The following is a 22,323-nucleotide window of genomic DNA, read 5'->3' as shown; positions in this document are numbered from 1 at the left end:
AGGAACACAAGAGCTCTATATAAGACAATCAAAGATATCAAAGGAAGCTTCTCTTCTAAGCAGGGCGTGATAAACATTAAACGAGGCAGGGAGCTCACTGATGCCTCGGAGATAACGAAGAGGTGGGAGGAATACACAGAACTGTACAAGAAGGACCCGGATGTGCACACCAAAAATAAGACTGTTTTGATTACTGATCTCGAGCCGGGCATCCTGAAGAGTGAAGTTGAATATGCCTTAGCCAGCCTTGCTAAGAACAAAACTAGCGGAATTGATGGGATTCCAGCTGAGTTGCTTCAAAACGTCCACCATGATGCTGTTAATGTTCTGTATACATTATGTCCGCAAATTTGTACAAGCCTACAGTGTCCATAGGATTGGAGGAGGTCAGTTTACATCCCCATTCCAAAGAAAGGCAGTGCCAAAGATTGTTTCAACTACCGCACCATCGAGCTTATTTCGCATGCTAGCAAGGTGATGTTGAAAATCCTCCAAGGTAGGCTGCAGCAGTATGTGGATCGGGAGCTTCCGGACGCGCAAGCTGGGTTTCGCAAGTGCAGAGGAACTAGAACCAGATTGACAACCTTCACTGAATCATGGAAAAGCAACGGTTCCGGAAACTCATCTACTTCTGCTTTATTGATTATTCGAAAGTGTTTGACTGCGTAGGTCCCAGCAGATTGTGGCAGGCTCTCCAAGAGATGGGAGTTCCAATTCACCTCAGCTGTCTCCTCAGGTACCTGTATGAAGGGCAAGAGCCCACAGTCAGAACTGGGCATGGTCTTACTGATTGGGTTCCAACTGAGAAAGGAGTGAGACAAGGCTGCATACTGTCGCCCTACCTACTTAACCTATATGCTGAGTGTATCATGAGGAAGGCCGGTCTGGACGAGTCTTTAGCTGGAGTGAAGATTGCTGGAAAACGTATCAACAACCTTAGATATGCAGATGATACCACTTTAATGGCAGAAAGTGAAGTGGACCACGAGAGACTTCTGCTGCGCGTACAAGAAGAGAGTGAGAAGTTTTGGCTTCAACTGAACATTAAAAAGCCAAAGATCATTGCGTCTTGCCCTATCAAGTGCTGGAGCATCAAGGAACAAGTAGTGGAAGCTGTGACAAATCTTCTCTTCTTGGGCTCCAAGATTATCCCGGAAGGAGACTGCAGCCATGAAATTAGGAGACACCTGCTTCTGGGGAAGAGAGCCATGGCTAGCCTTTATCGCCTAGTAAAGAGCAGACATTACACTGCCAAGCAAGATTCGTGTAAATCGTGCTATGGTCTTTCTAGTTGTGATGTATGGATGCGAGAGTTGGACTGTGAAGAAGGCTGAGCACTGAAGAATTGACGCGTTTGAACTGTGGTGCTGTCGGAGACTCTTGAGAGTTGCTTGGACTGCCAGAAGATCAAGTCAGTCGATATTGTCGACCATAAGCCCTGACTGCTCATTGGAAAGTCAAATTCTTATGTTAAAGCTCAGCTACTTTGGTCATCTAATGAGAAGAGAGACGTCGCTGCAGAAAGATTTGATGTTGGGAAAGGTTAAGGGTCACAGTAGGAAGGGTAGGCAGCGAACACGATGGTTAGATGGCATCATCAAGGCGCTGCAGAGGAAGTTATGCGATGTTAGGAAGATAGTGAGAGACCGGAAAGCGTGGCGTGTTATGGTCCATAGGGTCACGAAGAGTCGGACATGACTGTACGAGTGAACTGAACTGATACTTCCTTATATCGGCCACATTGCGCTTATTGATTAGCTTTGATATCGCTGCCAGTTCTACCTGAAATTTCGGATTATAAACTTTCATACTTTGGTGTTTCTTAATAATATCCTTTGTCTCCTTAGACAGCCGACCAGCGTCCTCACTGTCCTACCGCCTACTTCTACAGCGCAATCAGTAATGATATCTCTGAAGTTATTCTTCATTGCTTCTAGGGTAATGTCGTGATCCTCGGTTAGAGCTAAATATTTATTCTGTAGCGAGACCTTGAAATCTTCTGTCCTCCCCCTCACCGCTAGTTCGTTGATGAACTGCTTTCTCACTAATCTGTTTTATTCCTTTTTCAAATTTAGACTAATTCGAGTTCTTACCATCCTGTTCTCACTGCATCGCCCATTCCCGATTTCATCTACGCCCTGCACAATGGCATTGTTAGACACATTATCAAGTCAATTTCATTTTTAGTGTCCCCGTTAGGGCTTTTCCATGTCCATGTGTGGTTCTTTAGTCTGCTGATTAAGGTGTTTATCTATTTTTAAGTCCATTATTTATTGTTGTGCTAATCGGCCTATGCAAAAACTTCCATACTCTGTTTTGATATCTGCATATACCGAAGACATCTGCCTGTTGACATCAAGTGTCATGCGTCCCCAATCGCAAGTCACATTGCAATGTTCAGTGGCAAATTTATCAGTATATTTGCGTCGTGAAGGACTTCATTCATCCGAATTTGAAAGCATCCTCTTAGCTTTTACACGCTAGTTTATGATGTGGTACCCGACCGCAATTGAGAGTCAATCGATTCCATACTTGACACAACATTACTTCTTAGGTGTCACTATAGACTGACATGTCCTGAACGCAGCACGCCTCCTTGCTCCGTCGAAAACATAGCAGTTTTACAAGTTTAGTAAGATTAATAGGTTTTACATCGTAGGGTTTGTCTGAGCGAACTTTACTTCGCTTGCACAATGTGGTGGTGGTGGTTGGTCTAAATGCCCTGCGAAGGCTCGAACGCGTCCAGGCACGTGTTTTAGAGGTTTTTGGTTTACTATGTGAAGCTTTGACGTGTGGCACAATTTATGAGGCTCATGCCTGCCCATGCATCAGTAATTTCAGCAGGCGCAGCTACGAGTGTATTAGAACATCTAAGCAGTCAAACCAACCACACCCTGGCCAATATTAGTAGTACGCGTCAAGACACAGCCTATTCCAAAGTCGTCAGGACACACCTCAATACGATGCCAACAAATTGCATGCCTCGCCAAACTATAGAGGCGTCTTTATAACGTTTTCAAAACTATATGTGCGATAACATCGTTAAGAAATACCAAAAATGTTCCACATCGCAATATCTGGGCTCAATCACTTGCCAATATCATACATAATGTTTACGCATGGTTATTCAATTACCTTTTTGCTGATAGCGCTGTGCATTCAGCAACCCATGATTATAGCACCAAAAAAGCACCTACAGCCACAGCCTTCTGCTGGTACGTAAAAAGTCCAATGCAGTTGAATTTGCAGGCATACTAGACGCCATCTGATACACTAGTCACCAGGCATGAAATCACTGGACAAAATTCTGCGACCCAACACCTGAATGACAATTACAATAAAGAAATATATTAAACTTTGTGCTTACGAGCAGCTAATTCTAAATCTGTCGAAAATCCTAGGCCCAAAGGTGTGCTTCGAGTATATCTCGATACGTAAAAAATACAAATGTGTATTTAACACGTTTGTAATGCTTTCGAAATGTACTTTCGTAAATATTGTTACGAGTGGAAATCACGCACCGATGGGTAACTCCACACTGAAATCGATGGGCACCGCTACGCCGCACAACTCAACACTGAGCGTCGTCTTCGTCCACACACCCAGACACTTCTTTCTTCACTTGCTGAATGCCAGCATGGTACACCACATAAAATTACCCCACCACAGAAGCACAGTCCCGGTGCATTCCATGTAAACGAAGCAGGGCGTCAGAAATACAGCTTGAGTCATGTCACGTGCACAATGTCGGAAGCTCGTGGTGCAGAACACTTCGGGTTCAAAGTTTCGATTTCGTATGTGACGTCGGTGACTCGGTGCAAGGTACGGTAGGGGCTTATGTAGCGTCATAGACGTTTTTCGCACAAGCCCACTCGGCGTGATGGGAGCCAGAGCAGAACGAGAGCCTGGGGCGTAGTGCACATCGCGATGGCGACTGTTATAACGGGATGGCTGGGAGGCTTGGGAGGCAAAGAGCCTGTCGCGTGCAATGTGGCAAACATCATTAGCGCGGGATATGTCATCATGAGCGTAAATACAAGTGGCGGCGTCAGTAGTGGGTAGCGATGGATCAAAGGGGAGTAATGAGTGTCGGCTAAAGAGCAGGTAAAAGGGAGAGTAGCCAGCGGTATCATGACGAGAATAGTAATAGGCCAATTTTATAAAGGGCAGATTATTGTCCCGATTCCGATGGTCGCAGGAGACATGCATTGATAACATATCTATGAGCGTACGGGTGAGGCGTTCTGTGAGGCCGTCGGTCTGAGGATGATAGGCGGTGGTAAATTTGTGTCGGACGGTGCACACACGAAGTAGCTCGCCAACCATTCTGGAGAGGAAGCAGCGACCCCGATCCGTGAGTAGTTCAGGAAGGGCAACGTGCTGTAGTATCCCGTCGTGGAGGAGGAAATCAATGACGTCAGTAGCACAGCTAGTCGTGATCTCGCGGGTAATGGCGTAACGCGCAGCATAGTTGGTCGCTACGGCGATCCATTTATTGCCCGACGCAGAGACCAGGAAGGGACAAGCAAATCAACACCAACACGGAAGAACGGGTCAGTCGGGATGGATATTGGCTGCAGGTGTCCTGATGGCAACACGGATGGTTTTTTCCCATGCTGCACAGCTCACATGCGGCCACATAATGCTGAACTGATCGATAGATAGTAACCGCAGATCCGGACCATGAAAAGGAAATAAGAAGAAGAATAAGATTGGGATGGAGCGCATTTGGCAAGCACTCGCAGATTATGACTACCAGCTTACCGGTATCGCTCAACAGGAAAGTATACAACAGTTGCATCTTACCTGTACTCACCTATGGGGCTGAAACATGGAGGCTAACCAAGAGGGTTCTTCATAAGTTGAGGACAAGTCACAGGGCTATGGAACGGAAAATGGTACGTGTAACATTAAGGGATAGGAAGCGTGCAGTGTGGGTAAGAGAAATAACTGAAGTTACTGACATTCTAGTAGAAATTAAGAAGAAATGGTCATTGCCAGGACATGTAGTGCGAATAGAGGATAACGGATGGTCGCTGAGGGTAACAAACTGGATTCCAAGGAAAGAAAGCGTAGCAGAGTGCGGCCGAAAGTTAGGTAGGCGGATGAGGTTCAGAATTTCGCAGGTGTCAAGTGGATGCAGCTAGCAAAGAACCGGGTTAATTAGAGAAATATGGGAGAGGCCTTCGCCCTGCAGTGGGTATAGTCAGGCTGATGATGATGATGAGGATCGATAGAAAGCAGGCCACTAGAAACGTCGGCGCACGCTGTCATACGTGCGGGACACGCCAAGATGTCCAGCGGTGGGAGCATTATAAAATTGTTCCAAGATGGTGGAGCGCAGATGTTTCGAAAGGACAAGCAAGAGCTCAACGCCATTAGATTGCATAATGCAGCGGTATAGGGCGTCCCCTTCGAGTACGAACATGGCGAGGGCGGGATGGGACTGGCCGGTGTCGATGATAGACCGGAGTTTGGAGTCCAAGTGCTGTTCGTCGGCTATGTTAGGAAATACCGATAAAGACAGGACATATGCGTCAATGTCACGGGCCGTAGAGCTGGGAGGATCGACAAGGTGGCGAGACAAGCAGTCTGCATCTTATTGAAGCCGACCAGACTTATAAACCACTTAAAAGGTGTATTCTTGCAAACTTAATGCCCAGCGTTCCAAATATCCAGTAGGGTCATTGAGTGAAGATAGCCAGCACAAGGCATGGTTGTACGTGATGACAGTCAAGAGTCGTCCAAACAAATAATGGCGGAATTTCGCAATAGCCCAAACAAGAGCTATGCACTCTCTCTTTGTGACAGAGCAATTGTATTATGCCCTAGATAGTAGGCGGCTGGTATACGCAATCACTCCGGTGCGGTCGTGGTGTCGCTGAGTGAGGAGAGCTCCAATGCTGTGACTACTGGCGTTAGTGCGGAGTTCGGTAGGGGCCGAAGGATTGAAATGGGCCAAGACGGGTGGATTGGTGAGAGCAGCGATAAGTTCAGAGAGAGCTGCAGCTTGGTCAAGGCCCCAAGATAAAGATGCATTTTTTCAGTAGGACGGTGAGAGGGCGAGCAAGGGTTGCGAAGTTCTGCACGAAATGACGAAAACACGAACACAAGACAAGCAAACTTCAAACATCACTAGATGAACGTGGTGTGGGAAAAGAACGAGCAGCGCTAATCGTATTGGGGTCAGCTTGAATACCAGCAGCATTTACTAAGTGCCCAAGAACTTTGAGTTCCCGATGGCCTAAAGAGCATTTCTTGGAGTTGAGTTGAAGGCCGGTGCGGCGGAATAGCTCGAGAATGGCAGAAAGGCGAGAGAGGTGGCTGTCAAAATTGGACGAGAAAAAATGATGTCGTCTAAGTAACAAAGACAAGTTGTCCACTTCAAACCGCGCAGCAACGAGTTCATCATCCGTTGAAAGTTGCAGGTGCGTTACCTAGACCAAAAGGCTGAAACTCAACAGTCGCTCAGCGGGGAAAGTTCAGCTAATGAAATTCCGTCGGGGAGGACTTGGGTCGACAAATTGAAGTTAGGGCTGGGAGAGTGGTGCGATTCTGAGATACGTGTACGATGAGTTGTGGGATGATGACGTGACGCTGCAGAGCGACGTCTGTTTTGGGTACGCCAGGTATTCTCCATCGGGCACAGGTGGGAAAGGGCACGAGGGAATATAAAGGATAGCTTCCGGAGTAAGGCGGGAATATTTTGCTGAGCGGAGGCGAGGTGGTGGGGAGAGGTCTTCAGGGCAGAGGGGAGGGTCCAGGCGTAGAATGCCGGTTGAGCAGTCAATAATGGCTGAGTGAGCGGTCAAGAAGTCAAGGCGAAGAATCAGGTCATGTGGGCATTCCTGGAGCACCGTGAATAAGACTGGTGTGTGACGACCAGCAATGGTTACACGGGCGGTACACATACCAAGCACAGCAGCAGTGGTGCCATTGGCGACACGAACGGTGGGCGAAACTGATGGCGTCAGGACTTTCTTCAGGCGATGAAGAAACTAGGAACCTAGGACAGATAGTTGGGCACCAGTGCCAATAAGGGCAGAGACAAGAACACTATACACAAAGGCTTCAATAACGCTAGATGTGGAGCAAAGGTCAAGAGAGGTTTTTCAGTCCGGATCGCGAATGCAGCATCACTTCCGGGAGCTGCATCGACTAGTTTACCGAGAAGCGGTCGGCATAGGATGGTGAAGAATTACGACGAAGAAGAGAAGAGCGGGACCGTCGGGTTGCGATGAAGGCGACCGGCTGGAAACACGAACAGGTGGAACAGAATCTGCACGGGACGGGTCAGGTAGGGACGAGGAACGACGCGGTGCAGAGACTCCACTGCGATTGACATAGTAGAATGGGCGTGATGGCATGGACCAGCAGTTGCGGTATTCACGGGAGATATCACCAACACAAGAACAGTTGAAGTAGATGGGGCGATTGTCAGCGGTACGCCAGTCATTAGGATTGCGGTAGCGGTATCGAAGCATAAAGCTGGGGTACGGGCAGCAGCGATAAGAGGAGGGGGTCAGTTGGAGTTGATGGTGTCCGGGACGTGGCCAGCAGAGATGCCCATGTTAGCCACCTCCTGGCGAACAACAGCCTGGATGAAGAATACCGTAGGGAGGGTGTTGCCTGTCAGCTGAGATGGGAAAACAGCGGGAGTCATGGCGTCGACTTCCCGGCGCACGATTCGTGTCAAGTTAGTCGTGTTGGAAGGCTGACAGAAAGTAGGCAGGTCAGTACAGGATGAGGTAGCAGCTATGTTCGACAGGCGGTCAGAACGATGACATATGCGTTTTTTTTCGTCTGCTTGAAGCGCCCGCACACCTGAAGAGCTGAGTCTACAGTTAAACAGTCCTTGCATAAGACGAAGTAAAAAGCGTCGTTGGCTATATCCTTTAGTATGTGGCCTACTTTATCTTCCTCAGTCATGGCCGAGTTGACTTTCCGACACAGGGATAGGACGTCTTGTATGCAAGAAATATGTGATTCGAACGATGTGTGGTCGCGAGATGCCAGGTCTTTCTTGGCAGCAAGGTGGCGTCGAATGGGTTTGCCAAAGAGGTCTTGAAGCTTCTGTTTGCTACGTCCCAAGGTGTCAGTTCATCGTCGTGCGTTTCGAACTAGACGCGCGCGGTGCCGGTCAAATAAAATATATTTGCCAGCAGAAGCGTTGCTTCCCAGCTGTTGTGTTTGCTTACTCGTCCGTAGAGGGAGAACCAGTCGTCCACATCAACGTCGTCGGTCCAACAGAAGGTGCTCGGATCTTGGGGTTGAGTCATGAAGACTGTTGGGGCAGCGGTCGTAGAGGGGTTGGGGTCTGTGGACACGGTGACTTTACCGACGTAGCGCCCACTGCAGAGATCCAGCCTGCTGCACGGGATCGATGATTTCACCTCCACCAAAGATGTTACGAGTGGAAATACAAATACAAATAAATACAAATAATTTTATTCAGCATCAACACTGATTACACAGTACTCGTGAGGCTGCAGGGTGCTAGCAAAAAGCCTGCGATGGCTTGCCAAAGGCTAACACCCCGCTTACAGTGCAATACAGCAGCGGACAAAACGCAACAAAACAAGAAAAATCCATAAATATAACGACGGCTTTATATTTACAAAGTACATTTATATGATAGGAGCAATATTGGGGGTACATAACTGCATGTGTTAACAATAATTTGATTTGAGGACATGTACTGTTGTACAGATTAGCTGGACTTGTTAACAGAGGAATTAAGAGCTAGTGGTGGCATGTACATCAACATTTGGCGGCCATAGTTGGTACGGGTATGGGGAATCTTCCAAACCTCACTGCTTCGTGTGCCATACGTTTTTTCAACTGGAGTCAGCGTCGCAAGTGTTTGAAGGGAAGGGTCACCATTTATGCAATAAGTATGATAACGTTTTAAAACAATTGCGTTGAACAGGTTCGGTAATGGTTTTAATCTTAGGCCATGAAATATAGGTTCTGTGTTTGGGTCATTGGGTTCATTAGAAATGATTCTTACAGCTTTTTTCTGTAGTCGATATATTTTGAACAGGTTTGTGTAGGTCGTTATTCCCCATACCAAATAACCATACGATAGTGTGGACATGAAAAGGGAGTTGTATAAGACCAATAATGTGCTTTGGCAAAAAGAACGACAGCGTGCCAGAATACCTACTATTCGCGAAAGTTTGGAGTGAACAAGGTCAGCATATGCACTCCACTGCATATTCTCTTGAAAAAGAACACCTAACGTTTTTATAACTGGTACCAAATCTATGACCGAAAGACCTAGTCGAAGGAAAATTTTGGAATTAACTGGCTTATTTTTAGAGCGAAAAAAAAACTGATTTTGTCTTTGAGACGTTTATAGTTAAATAATTAATTTGACTCCAAGTGTTTAGCACATAAAGCACTTCACACGCTTTCTTAATAAGCAGGGGTAAGCTCTGATGTGAGAAAAATAAGCTTGTACCGTCGGCATAAATAACAAACGAAGTGTTTAAATCTATGTTAACAAGGTCGTTATTATATAGGTTGAAAAGCAGCTGCCCAAGAATACTTCCCTGCGGAACGCCGTGTAGTAATGGTTTGAAACTGTAGCAAGAGTTATTTATGTGTACTCTATCACGAACCGATGGGTAACACCTCTCTGAAATGGATGGGCACCGCTGTTATTGTTGTTATTCTCCTCTAATTTGAGGGCACTGCTTAGCCGCACAACTGAACACTGAGCGTCGTCTTCGTCCACACACCCAGACACTTCTTCCTTCACTTGCTGAATGCCAGCATGGTACACCACATAACAGTATGCAATTATTTCTTGTGAACTACAACTGGATTATTGCTCATCAATGAAACTTATTTTAAAAAGTTGACTTGTTTTTTCCGCTGTAATTTCTACCACAAGTATTTTCTAACTAGACTAACAGCAGTATGCTACTTTAAGAGTAATCATGTGGCAGAACTCAGAACGCTGCGCTAAGAGTGGTTGAGGAACTGGGATGTGATGCGCAATTCCCACATCTGGCGCCGTATTGACATCCACCAGACATGATGCATATTTCTACACGATGCCAATTGCTCCAGATTGGCAAGCGCGAAATGGGGACTTGCTGCTACTGGCTCTACGGACCGTAGATACCAGCTAAAGACGGCGGAGGCTCGCCTGCCAGCGGCGGTTGCACGTGCTGTAGGCCATCACTGCACCCGCCACCACTTTAGTAGCGCACGTTGTGAAGCGCGTCTATCTCTCTCATTTTTCTTTCCTTTTTCTCTTTTTCTCCTCCGCCCGCACGAAGCAGCAGAGGTGGCTCAGCAACAAAGCCTGTAGCAGGCCCGTATAGTTGTTTCCATCTTCCTACAGACGCAGTAACAACAATTGCTGTTAATATGTGTCATTAGGTTTACGCACGTAACAACAAAGGCGGTTGATTTATCGCCTTATGCACAGGGCTTGTAAGGGAGAATTTCTGCGCTCGCCTGAATATGCGTGTAATGTAAACTCCTGTAAACTGGAGAGAAAGGTCACATTATGTCACAAAATGGAGACTAAGGTCTGATTTGGTCATTGGTAAATAATAACAATTTTGTTTCTTGCTATCCAGCTCTGAAAATACTTAGCTCATTCTTAGTCTCTTACAGCATTGACAAGAATTGTTCTGAGGCATTTTACGTGCATTTTTTTTCGATATGTGCTTCACATTTCTGGAGCATTTTGATGATTATTTCAATCATGCTATAAATGCGTAATTTTTGCACATTATGTATATACTCGCTGCTAGCATCAAAAGGTCATGGGTACATTGTAATGCTTCGAAAGTACGCTGTCAGCATTAGGTGAAATATTTTCCATGTGTGTATAACCAGCCGAACTTTCCCAAGTGCGTTTGTAATATGTTAGAAATATACTACGCAATAAACATTGTACCTCATTTTGTTTGAAAAATATGCAGTTTTGTATTCCTAGTTTAAATTTAGTGTGTTCGTTCTACATATTAGGTATGGGAACATAATATTGCAGAATCTGTATGTAATAAAAGCAAATTTGAAATATATCTAGCACGTCCATTCTTAAGGTTACACCCTTCTACCCGCTTAGTTCCTAATCAGGTTTATATTGGGGGGGGGGGGGGGGGGCTTTTATTATGCCACACAGAGTCATTAGCGTGCAGTCATAAATTTTCAATATTATATGAAAGGCTATTTAAGGTGCATAAACAAGGTTGAAGACTGGGCGAGGAGGTAAGCATTCTTTTTAAACCAGTCAAAAGACATGAAACAGAGATTAAAAACCAGCCTCGCTTTATTTGCTTCTATTCTCTGTGTCTTGTCCTTTGGCTGGTTTAAAATGAGTGCATAAACACCCGGTTTTTAACCAAGCAATGAGAACCTGTCTTCCTGGCCTGGAGGCACAGAGTCTAACTCCGAAATCGCGGGTCCACGTTACATAGACTCCAATGAGATGTTCCCAACCGAGAGCCAAGCCGAAGATCACAGCGTCTGCCAACTCTGGCATGTCACATAGTCGCGTGACTTCGCACAACCGACGGCCAGTAGGCGCACTGTTATGTGATACGGCAACTAGCTCCTTCTGGAGACATGCTCGAAGTTTTTTTTGCGCACAACGCTGATGTAGGATTTCTTGATACATATACATGCTTCAATCGATCACGTTTTTCTTTTTTTCTCTCCATTAACATAGTGCAACCCAGCGTCCCGGATATCGAATTGTGAACGTGGCTGTGGCTGCTACCAACATGCGCATTCTGCTTGGCTGGGAACCTGCTTCGCTCTTGGCCTCCAGCTCCCTCCTGGTTACAATCCAAGAAGGAGAAACTAGCATGCGCACGTCACTGTTGTAACTCCACAAGAATTAAAATATATTGAAATTACCAATACAAGGGTTATTAATCAATTGTTTTCTTAAAGGGGTCCAATTATATTATGTTCCTTTTAATAATATTAAATACAATAAGCGCTGAGACGGGCCAAAAGATTCCTATGATACTTGTGTGACTTGCGGCTCTAAAGCATCAAGGGCTTACTAGCTGTACTCAAAGTCGATTGAAATAGCAAGAAACACCTTTCTAAATATTCAGCTTGTGCACACGACAGAAACAGGACGAAGTTCCAAAAGTGCCCCAAGTTTAAGTCGCTATATGAGCTAAAACAGGAAACAGGGCTTTAGTTTGGAGCAGATCCGATGTGTTTGCTTGAAGTGAACTTTATTTAAGGCTTAAGAAATGCTGAAGGCGAATTTAGTACCAAGCCGGTCAATCTCTCCGACTGCTAGGATTTATGAGTGGAATGAACCGAGAAGAATTCGTGACTGCGGACTCCGCTCAGACTGTGCCATCAGTGAGCTGGATGATCGAAACTGATATCTCGACTTTCGGTGTGTACAATTCTCTAGATGCACTGCAGAATGTCTTTTATGTTTCTGACAAATCTGCAGTCGAAGCTGAGAGTAGGCAGCCCACTGAGCGATACGCGTGATAAAATAAATCTACCCTAAGTGTGCTTAAATGCGGGATTGGGGTCGGGCGGGTCATGGCGGGTGGTTCTAGCCCACTTTTCCCGACCACACTTGTGGTGGGCTGACCACTTATGTAAGCTTCGAATGAAATCAGAAATACTGAGAAGGAGAGATGGGCCATTTAGCGAAGGGTGGTGGTTGCTCCTCCTCCTCCCCTCCCCTCTGTCAGCGTACCAATTTATTCATGCATCTATTTATTTAATAAATACTGCAGTCATATTGCGCAGAGAAGAATTATGTTTTAGTGCGAGCAAATAGAAGGCCGACAAGGGCAATAAGTTACATAACCTTTACAATATGCAAAATAATACGTATCGGTGTAATATACTTTATTACACATCCGCTTATAATCTCTCTTATTTAGACAAGTTCATCAGACTTGCTTTATTTCGCGCTGTGCATAGAAACCCGCTGCAGTCCCAATATCTGATTAGCTGATCGTTGTTATTTCGGTCTCGCAATTGTGTATCAGCGTTAATTGTTTCTATAAACTGGAAGTCCTCTCTGCATGTCGTTTGTTTTTTGTATTGATTTGAATGCTACGACACGAGTTTCGCTGATGAACGGGAGAGGGCCAGCAAAATAAATTAGGAACAAACTTTGAGTTTATTGACTCTCAGACATTACAATATCAGCTAAGCATGACAATGTTCTTGCTAAACAGACTGTTCAAGCCTGTAGCGGGGTGGCAGCAGTGAGTGCGGTGTTCAGGTAAGGATATTAGCAGTGTTTCACGAAGTCAACGAGAGGCTATTACAGAATTTCGAACTCTAATTGGCAAGATGATTCTGCAGCTTATAAATGGGTCTGCTCTCCTTTCCGAGTGTTTTGACGGGGTAATCAATTTTTGCTGTAATAGTTTTCTTGCAGAAAATACAAGCAATTTTAACGTCATCTGAATTTTTCGAAAGGTATCGCGAATAACCGAGGACGAAGGGGAAGGCAGACACATGGCACGATTGTCATCTATTCATATGTCGCCCGCTTCACATCCGGTGGACGAAAAGTTCGGTTAGTACATTCGTGCTCTGTTCTGCTACCGTGGATTATCTTTAACTTCCGGAACTCGGGCGCAAGAGATGTGATGACCCAGATGCCTGCGAAAAAGCGACTCATGAAAAATGGAGACTCAAGGAAATGAAACTTTAAAAACACCTGTGCACTTCAGAAATTGCAAATAGAAAAATGAAAAGGAACATGAAGTACTGAGAGCATACGACGACCCCCTTTGAAAGCCGATTTTTGATATAAATGAGAAAACGCGCCCCAAACTACACAAGAACACGCGTATTCTGTTCCGCCTCGGTTACAAGATCACATTAAAGGTAATGAAGGCGGGACTTGTTTCAGCAGCTCTTCCGTCATATTGCCCCTCAAGGAATTAGATTTAGCCAAGTACTGTTCCTTTAACAAACAGTGAGTCACGTGTGCGTTTTAAAGGATTATTGAAGGGCTTATTTCACTGTAGTGACTGAGAATATATAATCTTGTTTATTTGGTTTTGATGAAAAGGATGACGTCTGAATCTGTGGGAGCAAATTTTTGGCATGTGTCCCACTGTCCAAATACCTTTGGGACAAATAAGTTCAAAAGAGTGCACAAACACATCTTGGACGAAGCATAAGATTATAAAACTGAAGCGAAAACTTAAACAGCCAAAAATAACAGTTATACAAATCTTATCCATATGATTAAAAAGTGCGTGTACGGTACACGAATCAAATGATATGCACTTTTTCACAATGCTACCTAACATTATTGAGAATGACTGGAGTAAGTTGTGGAATTAACTTAGCGCAAGCAAGAGGAATGCTGATAAAATAACAGTGCATGATCCGATTGATATAGCACCGGAATTTAACGATTGTTTTCCAGCGTGTTTTCTCAGAAACGCTTGCAATTTGAGCAATACGCGTCATACTTTCTATCCCCTGAAGGGTAATGTATTGCTACGCTGACTTATTTCGATTACCTTTAGAACGTCTACACCGATGGCTCATTGGAAGCCGTGAGCTTCGCAGGCTTCATTGTCGTCACCGCAAGTTAGGAAAAATCACCAGAATTCTTCGATGACCACAGAGTTAACCGCTCTTCGTGTCGAAATGGGGGAAATCAGTCAGTAGATCTGAACAGTGGCTTCAAGGCACAGTGGCATAGCGGCATAGCGGACAAAATCTTCGCGGACTAGGTCGCCCAAACTGGTCACCAAGGCGGCGATTGTTTGTCGAGTATATTTCCAGAGAAGACGCAGCGGGCACGCTTCTCGCACTTGCGCAGAAGCCCAGGCTCGCCTTGGGAATATCTGGCCACTTTGCAAACTCCCACGTAAAATCTCTGGACCGTGAACTGAAACTTCGGCTTTCACCCGGCCTACCTCAACGTGAAGCAACTTTGCTGCGCCGCCTTTGGGCTGGTGTAGCTTGCGCCAACTATTGTGCATTTGTGATAGGCATGGCTAATAACCCAGCATGTCCAACCAGCGGGTGCCAGGAGACTATAGCCCGCATCCTTTGTGAGTGCCCCATACACAGCTTGTAAAGACAATCTCTCTACAGTGCGCTTGAGCGTCTAGATGGACGCCCGCTGACAGAAATCAAGATTCTAGGCGTCTGGACGTAGTCATAATCGGCGATTATGACTACGTCCTATTATTATGACTAGGTACTATTCCGCTTCTTGAGAACCACAGGCCTGCTGATAGGCTGTGATTTACTGAATATACTGACTTCATTGCTTTACTGACTATACTATAGTTACTTCATAATCCTGTAACGCCCTTTTACCCTTCACCTTTGTATCCAGTCACACCCTCCCCCAATTGCAGGCTAGCAAACCGGTTTTTACTTCGGGTTAACCTCCCTGTCTTCCCTCCTCTTCCTCCTCTTAAGAAGTGAAACCTAAACTACTCCTGGTACTGATAATTTGCCCAATGAAGTTGTATGGCGCTATGCTGTAATCATGTGAAATATCTTTTTGTATATTTTAGAAAATGTTTGCTGTCATTTTGGGAATGACAGCAAACATTACACTTATCAGTTTATTATGAAAAATCCCCAGCTTTGGACTGCTCCTGCAAACGCTCTTCTTTGTACAAAACATGGGGCTTAACTATGGCGCTCCTGCTGTTGTTATCACTCATGATTGCACCGTATTTAATACGCAGCTATTGCAGGAAGTGATGCGCGTGAGTTTTACAGCTTACCGGAGAACTACCACCATTCACCTCAGTTTATATGACTGACAGAACGCCTAAAAAATTTCTGAAGTATATATTCTGCATGAAAAAGACGTTGATGACAATGCCTGGCATGTTCTGCTCAACGTCATGGTTTCGCATAGTACTGCAGTGTAAAAAACTAGCGGGTGCACGGCTTTCCACTTGTTTTTGTACACAAAGTGAAGTAATTTTGTATGCATTGAATTAGAGCATCCATCTCTGATACATATTTCCTTCAGCTTCCCAAACCAAGCCAGCCGGCTTGCCAGGCTTCGTATTCGTCAGCAGCAAAGCTCTGATACCTGTGAGTACGAACGCGTTATCGGGACTTTAAACATCGTGGAAGGGACCTGGCCTGCGTATGGACCCGCATCTGCCAGAGAGTTCACTTCAATTTTTTTCTGTGCCTTTTTAAGACCTTATGTAGTCATCTGATGGTCTGGCGCAATAGTTTACGAATTTCGTCTTGAAAGGAACGTCACTCGGTGCTTCTGCTCCTTAGTCTGACATTGAAATATCAGCAGACTGGAATCGTATCGCTTGCGTTTGGTGCAGTGTTTGTGCACGCCGCTCTTTTCCTTCTTTCTGCTTTGTGTGTATTTCCGTTACGCTTTAGTTATCTTTCTGTTCACAATCGTTACGAGTTTCCTTCTGAGGATAGGAACTATGTGACATCAACTCTCGGACCTGTGTGAGTGTCATCGGTTCTTGCCATGGGTGTGTGCCCGCAGTGCATGTGTGACGGCAGGCTTTGTAATCGGTCGTTGCGGCTTCAATGCTTTTACACATTACATTATAGGCATTGAAACAATTGTCACAAAAAGTTATTGAAATATGTAAATTTTATTTTATTTTATTTATTTATTACAAGCTGCAGACTCTTGACAGGGTTCAGGAAAAATGTATGTCTTTAAAGATAAAAACAGAAAACAATAAAAAAAATGTGCATAAAAATGAAATGTGTTAATAAACAACGAGAAAGATCGATATTGTACTCAGAAAAAAACAGTATTTAAAATAGTCAGTTCTTCACAAAATATGGTGTTATTGAGAGCATGTGATGGTATCTAGTATATCGGGTGGCTAGATGGGATAAGTGCTGCGATGAGTCCGAAGCTAAATTGCTGGTTATACAAAGAATAAAGGAAGTCAGGACGATGTTTCCTTTACCGTGCTTGAAGTAGTCAATATTTTTAGCCACCTCGAGCTGACTGGGCGAATCGGTGTTTTTATTCAGTACTCAAGCATTAGCGTGACGTATGCGTTATATGTGAACGTTTTAGGCATGATTGAGTAAATAAATGCCGCATGAATCTGTGGCCCGTGCCATGGCATCATCTTTTTTGCAATTCAGTGCCAAGTTCCCAACTCAGGACACTGTTCAGGGCCCTCAGCACATGGCCGTGAACACACATAGGTAGTAGGTGGAAAAGCTTCCGGTATCTGTTGAAGTTATACTGGATAGAAGCTGCAATATTGGCGTCGAGGATATTAAAAAGAGCTATCAACAGCGGCCGCTCCCCTGGAGGCCACTGTTTTTATTTTCCCCCAATGCCGACGGGGAGACCTGCCCTTTCTGGCGCGGAGGACACATGATGAATCAGTCAAAAATTGAGAGGAGAAGGCAATCGAAGTTGGCGGTCAGAGAAAAAGATGGAAGAAATACCGCTGGTGAGATAGTCTTGAAATTCGTGCAGTAGTTCAACATAACGAGGATGAGGTGCGGCATTCGTGAATGCCTGCAAGCGCATCTGATGGTAAGAGACGTCTGGGCTCTCCGCAATGATTACAAATGGTGCGGCGATTGTCAAAGGTCCGACAAATAGCCGCCTTTTTGGTGTAGCATTCCTGGCCGGTTGCGCGGTACTGAATACGAGAAGCGCTGCTCGGGCGGTTTGCGTTGTGGAGAAGAGCGCGGGCATAGGTAGGCGCAGATGAGCGCTCTATCTCAAAAGTATCAGAACATGGGGGGTTGAAAAACGGTTCTACTTGTGGATGTATAGCTTGCTGTAGCTCATCCGTGATAATGCTGGGAATCTTTGCACGACCTTTGTTCGTGACCTTCGTTTTCACACGGCAGGCTAGGACAATCGACGACGGAGAGTTGCAGCAGGCAGGCATATTTCCCAGTTCATTTCTACAGCGTCTTTTCATTATGGCAGCGTAAAGAATAAACTCCTCTCCTCTGGTGAATGGGCTGTACGAGAGAGAAAGCAAGCATCTGCTTCACACCGTGCATGAAAAACAGCGCCTTTTGGTTTCGCTCGTGTTAGGCTTGGCATGCAGAAGAAGACGGGTCATGTCATTAACGAACATCCTAACACTTCCTTTGGGTCTCTGGATTCGACACTAGAGAACCTGTGCAGCTTTTATTTCCTCAGGGCTGCCAAAATCAAGTCGAAGCTAACTACAAAATTCCTGCCAAGTTCCACCGTTCGAATCAACATTCTCAAGCCAAGTCATGGCGGACCCTTGAAAAGTGATGTAGACGTTCCGACAAGTACGGTGGCCGTTGTGTTCGTCGGTGATCACGCCGTCAAAGTGAACGAGCCGTGATTCAACTTCCTCGAAGAGGTCAACATGGAAGGATCTTTGAATGCGTGGCAAATGGACGCTGTAGCGTAATATTAGTATTGGCAGTTGTGTTCAGGCGGCACAGCTGCATAAGTTCAGTGCAGCGAAACCAATTTCGTTGGAAGGGCATGAAAGTAGCTGTAGGCGCGGATGTGTTTAGACAGTACTGCTCTGTTCCGTCCTGGACAAAAGTCAGAGATCTACGCAACATGGCTTTCCCCGTAAATAATTAGTTTTGGTTTTCAATAATCCACTATTACAGCTAGTTTGGGGGTCATTTTCGGATGGGTTCCCTTCATGGTGGGTTGTTAACAAACCGACAGCACACCAATACGACCACAATTTGTTTTACTAAAGCACCGACAAAATACGTTTAATCTACATCTAGTGCCATGTTTGAAAAGAGATAATATAATTATAAGTTGTTTTGTCCTTAAAATACTCTGTCACGGCCGTGGCTATGCATACGTTTTTAAATAGAGTATACTTGGTATTTTTAGGAAGGAAAAATGTGTATGTGGACTTAGTCTACGGCACGAGCATCTACTTTCGTATAGAATGGAGCAATGCAGTGGAAAAGAAAAGCAGATACTGCAACGAGCCAAACTGGAGCCTGTAAGATCTACTGTCAACCTAGTTATCTTTCAGCTGTATTCTAACACCATTCCTGTTAGGACATTGCATGAGCATAAATAATTCTTTTTACAGTAAACAACTAACCGGTTCTTTTTAAAATCAGAGGGGAAAATGTTTCGGCGTGTTGGTTCATCGTCAATACAGCGAAGCGCTCAAAATCACAAAGGACGAAGAGGGAACAGGACAATAGCGCTAAAATGCCTGAAACAGATGAACCTACCCTCATCGACGCTTTGGAGGCCATTATCAATTTGGATATTGCAGAGTGCACTCTCAGAGAAGACGCTCTCATAACTCCGCATGATCTTTCATACCATTTATTTGAAAGTGACGAGCGTATAGCTGAGATTTTTACGGTTCTGGGTCATCGCGCATTATGCAGGTCGAGAATGTCGTTTCGTCATACAATGCCAACGTGCGTTCGGCTTGGGACATCTTGATGAATGTGCTTCATTTATCAGATATATGTGTCGATCTCAAAGCGAACCCCTGCGTGGGGGAGCGTCCTTCATGGCCTGGCACACCTAAAGAAAACTTAATCTACCATGTACGTTTATCTGGCACCAGTTTAGCGTTAACAATGATCTGTATTTGTGTGGCGTCGTCTATGCAGACAGCGTAGAAGATTGCGATGGTCTGATGTTTTATCTATGTGACCAGGAACGGTGACTTGCCGGGTGCGCATTGAGTCGGCTAATGTTCGTGGCGCTATGCTATTTATATTTTATTTGCAGCCCAAAACATCCTGCTTAAACTCACACTTTGACGACGACATAGTGGCTTTAGAGCCTGCTGATTTTATGCAAGGAATGGGCTTTTGTTCAGCTCATGCGCACAACAGAAGGAGGAGCTGTCATTTCAGCATCAGTTCCTCACCGGTTTCCTGAAGAGAGCCTCTACAGCATGAGGTGCAGCTATCATGTGAACCCGAAATTCAACAGCACAACCGAAAGCTAACGAAGCCACTAGACTCGAAGTATGCGACTCCAACAGGTCATAGTCCTTCATTTGTGCACAAAGCTTTGATGCTAGGTTTTACGTAATATCTGAATCGGTGTGCTTGGTTATTTTTCCAGTAAAGATTAGCTCCAGGTAGGTCTCTTCAGAACCTAAAACAAAATATTTCGGAGTAACTTTAATAAACATAGTTGTAAATACGCGAAAACTCACCACAATGGCCAGTAATTAGGGGTTATTACAAACGGAGTCTTATTTAGGACGTCTATTCTCCGGTGCGGATTTTGATAGTCCGGTTTCCGAATAAGCACTATTTTTTTAGTTTTCGCGCAAGAGCTTATTCACGGAATTGACAAAGGTGCTCTTTCCAACACCAGCTGGGTCGCTAGGCCATAAAGCCCACAATGCGCTAACGCGGGTCCGCAAAATGCCGATTTATTTATGCAAGAATGGTTGTAAGGAATATTACACACCGAAGGCGACCAATGAACACACGGCTTGCTCGGAAAATTATTTGGGATGTTAGATGAGCTTTCATCTGTGTACTTTGTGTGAAATATTGAAACACTGCATCATCAATAGCAAGGAGGCCATTCTCTTTTGGGACGAGCTACATAGGACTGCAAAAGGACGTTGCTCTAAATTCGCAGATTGTGGGATTTGCTCAATCTGATTACGAACCCTATCACAAGGATTTCACTTTCGACCTCATAACTTGTCAAAGATGCGCTTGAAGGACCGCAGAGGTGGAACTATTGTTCTGCAAGGATTTATTTCACCCAAATTATGCTACAATAAACGACATATATGAAGAAAATAATTTAACCGGGATGGCTTCCGCTGTTAACAAGCTGTTATATTGTTCCCTTCGTTTTGCTGTCTTTTTCTTTAAGGAGAGCGGAGATCTGCAGCGCATCATTGGTTTGTATAAAGTGTGTGTGAGTGTGTGTATATAAGAATTTTGAGCATAACCGCGACTAATTATAAGCGGTCAGTGGCGCGGGCGGGAACTCTCGCGCTAGGCCTGCCGAAATTCATTCAATCATCTATCAAACATTGACCATTCTCTCTATATATTACGTGTGCATCGGCCTGCCGACCAGTGACATCTGGTTGGAGGTGCTAAGTAAATCATCTCCTCATTCTGGCTCGTAGCTTTGGCGCCAGGTGTCTTGCGTTGTTGGCATAAGGTCTAAGCGGAATAGCGTGGCCGATCACCAGCCTGCCGGACCCGATGTGACCCCGCCATTCCACCGCTTGTTCCCTAGCCCCGACCACAAGACACGAAGGAGAGACTGACACGAGACCCCACACACACGACCAAAAGACACAAGAGAGCAAAAAATATATGAACCCGTTGACCGACGTACCAACAAAAGATCCCAATGATCAAGACCCCACAACCCAAGACACCGCTACTCTCGAAGACATCTCCCCTGCCTATGCCATGCGGTGCGTGCCTGGGCCTCCGCCATCGGGTGTTGGCAACCTGCGGCCAGAAGGCGTTCTGGACCAGGCTTCATCGGGAATCATCGTTTAGGCAAGCCGTTGTATTCTTCCTTCGTCTTTTTCTAATGCCATCTAGTCACGCCCATCGCCACACCATGGACCGCATCGACATAGACAAACAGCCTCGTCCACGATCGAGACGATCGCCGGTAGCCTCTGTAACGTTACGGAAGCGGAAGAAGCGGACAGTGGCGCGGGCAGGAGCGCTCGCGCTAGGACCGCCAAGATTCATTAAATCATCTCCAGGCCGGCATGCTTTATTAATCACACTCTTTTGGCAATAAAAGTTGTTTCCTTCTGTCTTTCTCCCTACGTAATCAACCATCTTCGGTCGCATTATTACGTGCATCAGTTTACCGCCGCGGAACCATATGTAAGAACTAAAAGCTACTGTTGATGTGTGGTTATGGCACTCGGCTATTGAACCCCATTAGACAGTTTCGAAATGCTTAAAGTGTTATTCCTAAAAAATAGATATTGCTGTAATGATTACCTGCGAAAATTTCTTGTTTTATATATTACCTCTTTTATATCGTGTCACGTTAACCACACGACAGATACATCCGTCATTTATTATGTATTAACGATAGCTTGCTCTAAGCACAGGAAGAGTGCGAATGTTTGGCCGAGCATATCGTGTAGGAAGTGACACGTGTCCTCAAAATATCCAGCAGAAGCAGTATCCGAGGACGCAGCGGCCTGTCTTCCACGTGTTCATTTCACACCTAAAAGCGCACCAAATGCTATTGCAAGCTTCAGCTTTTTGGAAGGTGAAAACCAGCAGCACCACAAGTAGCGCCAGCGCGAATCTTGGAAGTTTCAGCGGGTACTTCTTGGCTGAAAAGAGAAAAGTTGGAAAAGATTTTACACCTAAAATGTTAGTACCTGTGAGCTACCTGCAGTC

General features: G+C 45.2%; 1 protein-coding gene across 14 annotated transcripts in view; it reads left to right on the top strand.

The window, feature by feature from the left end:
- Nucleotides 1-11,905, top strand: part of LOC146171877 (uncharacterized) — a 59,551-nt gene extending 47,646 nt beyond the window's left edge. For all 14 annotated transcript variants that reach the window (XR_014702739.1, XR_014702736.1, XR_014702738.1 and 11 more), the window contains one exon: nt 11,693-11,905. Coding sequence is in view for 1 of the 14 variants with exons in the window: in XM_084586271.1 (XP_084442397.1) it covers nt 11,693-11,852 (160 nt within the window). In the remaining 13 variants the exon portion in view is untranslated. The remainder of the gene's footprint in view (nt 1-11,692) is intronic.
- Nucleotides 11,906-22,323: the final 10,418 nt, after the last annotated feature.

Source organism: Amblyomma maculatum, unplaced genomic scaffold, assembly GCF_055883805.1.
Source record: "Amblyomma maculatum isolate TAMU_Amacu unplaced genomic scaffold, ASM5588380v1 scaffold_17, whole genome shotgun sequence".
In the NCBI taxonomy this organism is placed as follows: Eukaryota; Metazoa; Arthropoda; class Arachnida; order Ixodida; family Ixodidae; genus Amblyomma; species Amblyomma maculatum.
Note: the sequence above shows the minus strand (reverse complement) of the source record. Positions and strands in the feature narration are given on the sequence as shown.